The following is a 9,062-nucleotide window of genomic DNA, read 5'->3' as shown; positions in this document are numbered from 1 at the left end:
AGAAAAATAAAAATAAAAAACAAATGCATAGTGATGCATATGAAATGAAATCATAGGATAGGAAAAGATGTAAGCGCGTGTAGATTGACTAATCTGAGAGAATGTGGTTAGAAGGAGAAACATAGCCAGTCCACATGGAGATGATTGCATTTGAAGTGATTCTTTTGAAATTCCGTTTTCTTTGGTATTTAGTTCTTTATTTTTGTCATGATTTTTGGTTGATGTTCCCACTTCCCTTGTATGTGTCTCAGTCATCCATGCAGTTCCCCTACCTAGTACTGGTAGATTACCTCTTGGATAGAGGAGTTGTCGTGGTAAGTAGTTGATCCCAACACAAAGGAACCGCTGTAGCGCTAACCTTGGAAAGGCTACACCCCATGGGACTTGTCTGGCACGTGCACCACGCTTAACCCAAAGGCGGATAGTGCATGATACCTACTGTGTACTTCCATTCCCCCAACTCCCTCCCATCCGAAACTAAAATGTTTTAGCCTTCTTTCACCCAACTACGTACTAACGGAATCTTGAACAATGAAAGGAATGATTGACTAACTTATCCACACCTCCCTCCCTTCTTAACTTGCTTTTTCCCTTCTTAAGTCCTTCCATTATATAATATTTTCCATTTACAGGCAACGCTCTGGGGGTGAATTAATCGTCTTTCTATTTTTGTTTTGATGGGACTAGATTGACCCATGTTCCTGGATCCAACCGACTATCCTCGTCTTATGTAACCCATCCTCGAAAAAGTCCTTCATTTGTTGTTGGTTTGATGAGATGACAGGGATTGTAAATCCGTTCTTGATTGTAAAAGAAGGTTAATCATTAACTCCCCTCAGCTCTCTTATTGACTGACTAAATCTCTACCATCAAGGGTCACTTCTTTTTGTGACGATTTTTGACTATTATGTTTTAGTAGTAGTAGTAGTAATATTATTATTATTCTTCTTATTATTATTACTATTACGATGATCATGTTCGCCCGCCTCTTTCGCTGTCTCTATTTCTTGAATGCGCGTTTGTTGTCGCTTGGACGAGGGGGCAATCGGCTTCATCTCCATGGTCAGTTAAGGTTTTGATCGTTCTAGGCCAAACTTTGACCCTCCATTAGACTCCTACTCATGTGGGAAAAGTTGCAATACGTTGCCAGCCTTAGCTTCGGGTCTACTCCTACCGACCATACTACAACTCACTTCAGCCATCCAATCCAGTTAGAAAGCCCCACGAGTGGATACAACGTTCTCACCCATGCTCTTGCCACATCCAGCTTAGTGGCCGGTACTAGACCGGTACCTTTTCTTGAAATGTGCCTGTACAACCGCATTTTTTATTTATTTATGTGTTATTATTTTTTGGTTTTGGTTTTCAATTTACCTTGACCAGCCCTGGGCGGAGAGTGAGATACTACTCACTGACCTGCAGCTGGCCGATGGAAACTCTGGCTCCATTGCGAGAAGGCAACAAATCTTGTCCTTCCCACGAGTCAGCGTCCAGATAAAGGAACCGCGAGTCCAGACCAGTCGGGCATTATTTCCGGGATTCCCTGCAGTCTCCACGCTTGAGAAGAAACCCATTGACAGACGGAGATTCTGGAGCTTGAACTTTCTACCGTGATTGCGATCTTCATCACGCTTTCTTTGGTCCTCAACCTTGACTTCGACGCGTCTTGGCTGGATACCAAACTGGTCAGCCCATCACGCTCTCTCGAGCCAGATATGTCCTGTCTGGACCCTCAACTGGCTTGTTGTCTCCACTGTCCGCCCCAACGGGATGCCAGGGTAACCGATGAGCGGGGATATACTAGAATTCTTGGCCATATTGACGGAGGCTTTGGCGATGACCACGATCGACGTGGGCTTTAAGTGTTGATTTGGAATTGTAGTCTACTGCCATTGCAACCCTACGCCCGAGACCCATGAACCTTTAGTGGAGACTTATGCTCCGAATCATGCGTCCGTCACTGACCGTAAGGCCAGACGGCCAGGTTAGAAGCAGTTCCGCCTCTCGCCCCGGATCTTTTGCACAGCATCTACTGCACCAGCCGCTCACATGGATAAGGGAGTGCTTGTCCATGTGCTTTTTCCTAACGCAGCTGCCGCGTGACGGCCTGATATTTCAGAATGTCCCGTGGCTGGCTTCAACATCGACCGTATCCATACATCTGGGTCTGTTTGTTAGAAAAGAAACTTTTCCCGTTCCCACTCTTTGACCCTTGCCGAATCCGGTCCTGTCTGTGTGACTCCAACAGGTGCCAATTCTCGCCAGATATTACCTGCTGACACGCAACAATTTCATTCAAAAAGCTTCATTTGAGGTATCTGGCGGCTCCTCATAGGAACCATGGCCGTATACTGTAGGTTACAACGTGGGTTCTCATCCGGACACTGGAAAATTCTCCCATAACTTAAGAGGTCAGTTGTCCTGCGCTCTGCCTTTACTGGACCCACGACTGGCACGCCTTTCGTATTGTCCCAGATCACGTCGACCACGCTAACTCGTCCTCGTTGCGCTAAAGAAGATCCCTAACGAATTGCTCCATGGACCAGAAAGATCCTGAAACCAATGAAGATGAAGAGTCAGCGCAGGAAGACTATTGTTGAGCTAGTCAAACTTGACCCAGCCAGTACAACAAAGACACAACCGTTTATACCTTATTTACGTTAGCGGCATTAATTTGAACCTCGGACGATGGCAACCTATTCGACGGCCCGCCATGCTGACTTCCGCCCAAACTCAGAGCTTCCTACTCGTCCATGACAGCTGCCAGTCCAAAGGGGGCGCTTGAGTGACACAGACGGACGTGAAAATCTGCTCACGAGCCAACAGGCTGTGGCCGTGATTTGGAATATCGACGATTCGCCCGTTCTGAGAATCCCATCCACGAAACTGGTGACGACGACGAGCCCGATAAATCCCAGGTCCGGCTGCGATGTAACCGGACTTACTGGACCCGGGCTCTTTCACGTTCCTTCCCAGTATCACCGAGCATCCCATCCATTGGATGAGAGATACGAAGCTGATCGGATTCCTGGCGGTCCTGACCCTGCGTTACACTCAGCTCATACGGGTGATGCTACGCTATACCGCCATTTCATCGTTCGGTCGACGAAACCGGTCCAAACATCGCCACAGAGCGTGGTATCCTGGAAATCCCCAGCCCATTGTCTGTAGATATATTCGCACATGTAAGTCCAGGTCCACACGGCACTGCGGTGAGGGTTTAGGAATTAGCCCCGATGGCTTCTCTCCCGCGTATGTACCGTTGCGTGTGCTGTGCTGTGCATGTCTCGTAGCTGGCAGGCGTTCCCATCCGAGAAAGAAAGGGGAAAAAAATAAAATAAAATAAAAATAAGTGACAGTATATACGTACAACGGACATTCGACTTCTAGAAAAAGAAAGAAAAAACCAAAAAATTACACTAAAACACTCAAATCCAAATCCAAATCAAACCCCTCCTGGAATTCTACTTGCCTACGTCGCACCCGAGCGTCCCCATCTCCCAATTTCACTCGAGTCCTAAGTACCTTCGACCTTCCCTACCTCTTACAAAAGTACGCAGACCTGAAACCACATCCCCTAAACCCGTTTCAACAAAAGTACCCAGCCTCGTAAGCATCATCAGAGTCAGACAAATCTCCATTTCCTCCTCGATCCCGGGATCTAAGCCTCCTCCTCATCTCACACAAACCGCCTTGGGGTTGCCCACGTCTATTATTAAACATAAACACGAACACACACAAACACAGAAAGAGAAAAAGAGAGAGAGAGAGAGAGAGGCAGACAGATAACACACATGTCTGCCTCATATTCACCCATCCTCGGTCCAGGCTACGGCCCACCCGCTGTCACACAGGTAGGCTTAATGTTCTTCAAGACATGGGTTCCGGGGGGGTGCGTCGTAAGAATTGATCGTCCATGGTTCGGGGGGAGGCCTTGGGATTAGAGTTTGGTTTCCTTTTTCCTTTTTGGGAGGGAAGGGGTTCTTTTTGTTTTCTAGGTTGTTGTTCGTTGTTGTTGTGGGTATTTGTTATTGTCGACGACCGGATGCCGTTTCTAAAGGGGGTTGAGGTTGGGTTTGAGTATTGGGGGGTGGGTTCAACTTGGGATACTACTTGTGCTTTTGCTCTTTTGGTGTCTAGCGTGGTTCTGCCAACTTTTTTCTTTTGGTCTATCATTTGCTATCCATATTTGAGATTGGGAGGAGTTTTAAGGGAAGAGGAAAGAGAAGAGGGAGGGACACAAGGTAAAATGGAAATTTCCCCCCTCTAGAACCGTAACTTTTCTTTGTGTAGAAATCGACAAGCAGCAAATGTAAATGACACGGTTTGGATGCCTTTCAGTAATCATCATTATCGATCAGTTCATACATTACAAAGAAAAGATTCCTCAGCCGTGAAGGAAGGAAGCCCGCCTGACGAAAAGATCCAAAAGTGTCGTAAACCGGAACGAGAAGAAGAAATGGTATGCGGAGTGGGTGGTTTATGTGGTTCTCTTCGCGAACTCGACGCGGAGGATAAGATGGCGGTAACCGACTAGGAGGGTTGTTAGCTTGCTTCTCTCTCTCTCTCTCTCTCTCTCTCTCTTTTTCCTTGGTGGTTTTTTTCTTCTTTTGGTGTATTTTCTTTGATACTGGGAGAAATGGGGGAGGAACGTACAGCCATCCATCTTCTCGCAGGCGCGTGCAGCGTCGCTGCGATCTGCGAAACTGATGAAAGCGAAGCCCTTGGCTCGTTGGGTCTCTCTGTCTCTGGCGAGGAAGACTCTGGTGACGCGGCCGAAGCGCTCGAACAGATCGCGGAGTTCTCCTTCTTCCGCCAGCTCGGATACCTGTTGCTCGTGGTTAGGATCGACATGACATAGATAGAGGAAAAGGAAAAAAAAGTGTAGGGTAAGAAAACTCACGTTTGTAACTCTCAGAGTCGCCAGATCGTCCTTCTCGAACTTGCCACCCATCCTCTCGCCGCCGCCAGCAGCACCTTTCCGGAGATGAGGAGGCACGTAGCTGCCAGATCCGGTGCCAACAGCACCGGCTGCTTCATCGGCTTCACCAGCGCCACCAGCGCCACCGGTAGGCTCGTCGACGGGCGCCATGGTATCCTTGAATGGACAACGGGCAGTAAAGTGCTCTCCGCTGCAAATACGACACTTGACCTTCTTGTCCTTGAGCTGATCCTTCATGCTGCCCTTCTCGCCGCCGTTCTTCTCCGCCTCCGCGGCCTGTGCCTTCCAGTTGATGCTGGGTCTGAAAACGATGTTCTCACCGACGGAGGTAGTATCGAACGAGGGTCCGGGAGCGTGGCCCTTCTCGAGACCGAACTTGGCCCAGGACCTCCGCTCCGCAACCTGGGGGTTGACATGTTCCCGCACGACGGTGGTCTTGATCCGGCGGGTGACCTTCACCTTCTTGCCCTCGTCGTTGAAGCGGTACGACACAACGGTCTTGGTGCCATCTTTGTTCGTTGTGACTTGTTGCGCGGGGAGCGCGGAGGGGTCATCGAACTCCTCGTCGTCGGCCCAGTCGGCGCGGCTGCAGAAAGTTGCAAAATTTTCATGTCAGGGGACTTCCGCCGACGCGGGTTTATGGGGTCCGGTCGCACTTACTTTGCTAGTTTGGACATTGTGCTTTATGTGGTGATCTGCAAATGTTGCTGAATTTCTTAGGATTTCAACGAAAGATCCGTTGTGGATTTGTTCGGCGCGGCAAAGACCTGTGGCGCAGTGGGTGGCTTGTGCCCGGGGGGACTTGGGCTCACGTGATGCCGTCTGGACCATCCCTTCGTAACCCTACTCTGTGTATCAAGTCTTGCAAAGACATGAACCAATTTGATTTTATAGTTTTGTTACACATGTGATATATTACTGGCTATATACTAACTCGTATTTAAGCTATATGGATATAACAAGGAAGTACGCCGTACTGGCCGGTATATAAAACGACTACTACGGAGTAGTACATAGTAACATGACACTTTCTAGTCTTCCAATATAGACATTCATTAGCTACTCAATTCATTATATCCCTGAGGTTGCATACTGACTTAAATCGATCAGAGGTAATCAACCTCCACACTCTTGGTATGCTAATGGAGAGAACTGCAAAATATACCGGATCATCTGCCTATTGGCATCCTCTCCTGATTATGCGGACAACCTTGTTTCGAGGCCCAGAAGGCAATAGTGGTTGTTCAGGTCTATAGTTATGCTTTGGAAGTGGAAGGTGAAAGTGAAACTGACAGCTGATACTAGTTGCCTTGGTGTTGATCTCGCGTACAGCGCTCATCTCAACTGAGATGGTCCAAACTGGACTACATGAAGAGATGAAGGGAAAGGATATTGCCAGAAGACTTCCTGCCAACGACTGTTCATGTTTTCGTTTACATCTCAACAAACTGGCAAATGGACTGCAATACCACTAGCAAATGGAATATCATTGTTGTGCTACGAATTCTCTTAGAGTAGATCTTAGCGGCCTTCTGAAGTTTTCAATATAATCTTCAATAATACCGCTCCATGTAGGTGTATACAAATTGTACTTGGATTCATGGACATGAATATAGAATCTCTTTAGTAATGTAGACTTGGGTTTGATCCTCAGGATTTGATGTCTGATAGGTAGATTCGGGATATCGACGCTTTCTAGGGCCAACACGTTAGGTCTGACCCTGAGGCGTCAACAAGTCCACCAACAATGCTACATTGCTTGTGAAGCAAGATATCTGGAGCTGTATACCGGGGTACTCATTTTTTACGTTCGTGCTTGAAAGATATACACACGGTATATTCACATCTAAATTACAAACACATATATACATGACTCGCAGTATCAAAATTCAACCGAACATCTCAAAAGAGAACGGTCGATGCCGTCAAGAACGACGTAGTAGACATCAAAATAGAACGTATTCACAGACCCATACCCCAAACGTAAGAAAATAAACCGAACAATTACCGACCAAACACCTTCAACTCAGCCGTTCTCAAGAAGATATAGGACACCGACGAAAAAGCAAACGCCAACTCGAACCCGACGTCACCACCACTGGGTAGTGCACCCGCATGTTTCGCAATCGGTCCGATCCACCACGACTGGCTCATTCCAGTGACCATGCCGGCGATACCAAAGCCGAAAGCAACCGCAGCCGCAATGCCTGGGGGAAGCTTGTTGGGTTTGTCATATATCTCAATGCGGTATCCACCGAAGCCACGTTTGAAAACGAAGTGGTCAGTGAGCGAGATTCCGGAGTAAATGGCGAGCCAATAAGCAATGATGTTCATGAAGTTCTCTAGGATAGTCTCGAAATGGGAATATCCTGGAATGGCAATGGCCACTGAGGCGCAGGAACCCAGGAAAACCCAGATGAAACGAGGAATTCTTTGGGTATAGCGACTCAGAACTTGGAGGGTAAGGGAGACGGAGTAGATGTTGGGGCAGTTGTTGGCGACAATGGAAAGGGCAAGGATCACGAGACAGAACTTGCCGAATCCCCCAAGAGGCTCGAGAACAGCAGCGAGCAAACCTCCATTTCCGGAAGCTGTGTAGCCGGCTTGGTACTTATTGTCACCATCGTTGAGACTGGTGGCGGTCATAACGGCGATTCCAAGGAATTGTGTAAATATCAGAGGAACGATCAGACCAGCCCACGCTGAGAAGAAGATCTTGCGGCGGCTGCGGTCCCTGGGTTGGTACACCGTATAATCAGCCGCGTAACTGGTCCAACCAGTAGCGAATCCGTACACAGTTGAGCCGAAGGAGAGACAGCTGCCCAGTTCGGATTTTCCGACGCCCATGGGGATATTCACAAAGTCTCCGGAGTGGGCAAATGTGCCGAAGACGATCATGAAGACGATAAATGTAGGCACCCAACTCCAGTATTCGTACATGTGGACGACTTTATATCCGGCGAAAGTGATAATAAAGGTGCAGAACGCGATAATTAGAACACCTGCAAACCCTGGGACGTCGGTGTTGACCGCATGGAGGAGCTGAGCACCAACGATTGCATTGGCTGCGGACCAACCAATACAGGCCAAAACGTTGAGGCAGGCAACTAGACGAGTATTAGTGGCTGTTTTTCGAGAACATAGTAGCATGAATCAGATATACTCACTGAACTTGGTCCCCCAGTATCCGAACCAGAACCGTGAGAGTACCATTTGTCGTAGGCCGAAAGGAGGGCCAAAGCACGAAAAGAATCCCACAGTCATGATGCCCAACAGGTTGAAGAACAGATTCACCAGGATGGCGTCGACGAAACCAAGAGCGAAGAGGGATTTTCCGAGGACACCAATGGCAAAGGAACTGACTACCATGTTGGCCGCCAACCACTGCGTGTTGGGTCAGTTGGACAGGCAGTCTTGGAATACCAGATAATAGCTGGCATAGACAAAATTAACGCAACGGAATCATGAACACACCATGCTGCCAATATTGAAGTACGACGTATCCGTTTGCTCCTCTGGTGGTACCCGTTCAATTCCACGCTGCTCAATGTTGATCTTCCCTGCGAGTCGTTGGAGCTTCGCATACAGTGAATCACCGTATACAAACGTCTCCCCGGGTACGGCGCCATCGCTGCTGGTGTCCAACGTTGTCTTCGCCACCTGAGGACCTTTTTCAAGGTCTTGATCTTTCTTTCCGAACATCGTGCTGGATTTGGTCGTGTGATAAGGCCTTTTTTTCAAAGGCGATTTCCTGGTTGATGAAGATCCCCACCAATGAAGGAGGGAACTTAAGAACTGGGAGGGTCGGAGAGCTAGATAGCTCTTGAGACCGACCAAGTAGGGTTGGAGGGGAGTGGAAGGGGAACGGAAGTATTCAAGCTGAGGTTCACATCTTTCCTTTTTCTTTCTTTTTTCCTCTGCGTCAGAGGATGGGGGGAGCTCGGAATAAATATCTGGTCGGAAGGACTAGGACAAATTCTTCCCACACATCTCCACTCGATCTCAAACCAGCGAGAATTGCCGCGACCGCGTAACTTCCGCTGGGTTCACTTGTCGCGTGCCTTCCCAAATCCAGGTCAAGCCTTTTTTTACTCGTTTCGAGAACACCGTCGGGGATCCA

The 9,062-nt window shown here is 48.3% G+C and overlaps 2 protein-coding genes across 2 annotated transcripts; both read right to left on the bottom strand.

The window, feature by feature from the left end:
• Positions 1-4,288: 4,288 nt before the first annotated feature.
• Positions 4,289-5,646, bottom strand: tif35 (translation initiation factor eIF3 core subunit g). Its single transcript, XM_015549667.1, has 4 exons — positions 5,603-5,646; positions 4,904-5,528; positions 4,657-4,828; positions 4,289-4,533 (listed from the first exon to the last, which is right to left on the bottom strand). Exons 1-4 carry the CDS (start codon positions 5,617-5,619, stop codon positions 4,481-4,483), a joined length of 867 nt encoding a protein of 288 aa, XP_015408449.1. The 5' UTR covers positions 5,620-5,646; the 3' UTR covers positions 4,289-4,480.
• A 1,300-nt stretch (positions 5,647-6,946) lies between these two features.
• On the bottom strand, positions 6,947-8,644 carry ANOM_004409 (cytosine permease; the record flags this gene model as incomplete). The annotated part of the gene is made up of 3 exons (XM_015549666.1): positions 6,947-8,049; positions 8,110-8,326; positions 8,417-8,644. The coding sequence occupies 3 exons, from the start codon at positions 8,642-8,644 to the stop codon at positions 6,947-6,949; spliced, it is 1,548 nt and encodes a 515-aa protein (XP_015408471.1).
• Positions 8,645-9,062: the final 418 nt, after the last annotated feature.

Source organism: Aspergillus nomiae (genome assembly GCF_001204775.2).
Source record: "Aspergillus nomiae NRRL 13137 chromosome Unknown contig00078, whole genome shotgun sequence".
Classification (NCBI taxonomy): domain Eukaryota; kingdom Fungi; phylum Ascomycota; class Eurotiomycetes; order Eurotiales; family Aspergillaceae; genus Aspergillus; species Aspergillus nomiae.
The sequence above is the reverse complement of the archived record's forward strand: the minus strand, read 5'-3'. Positions and strand labels throughout refer to the sequence as shown.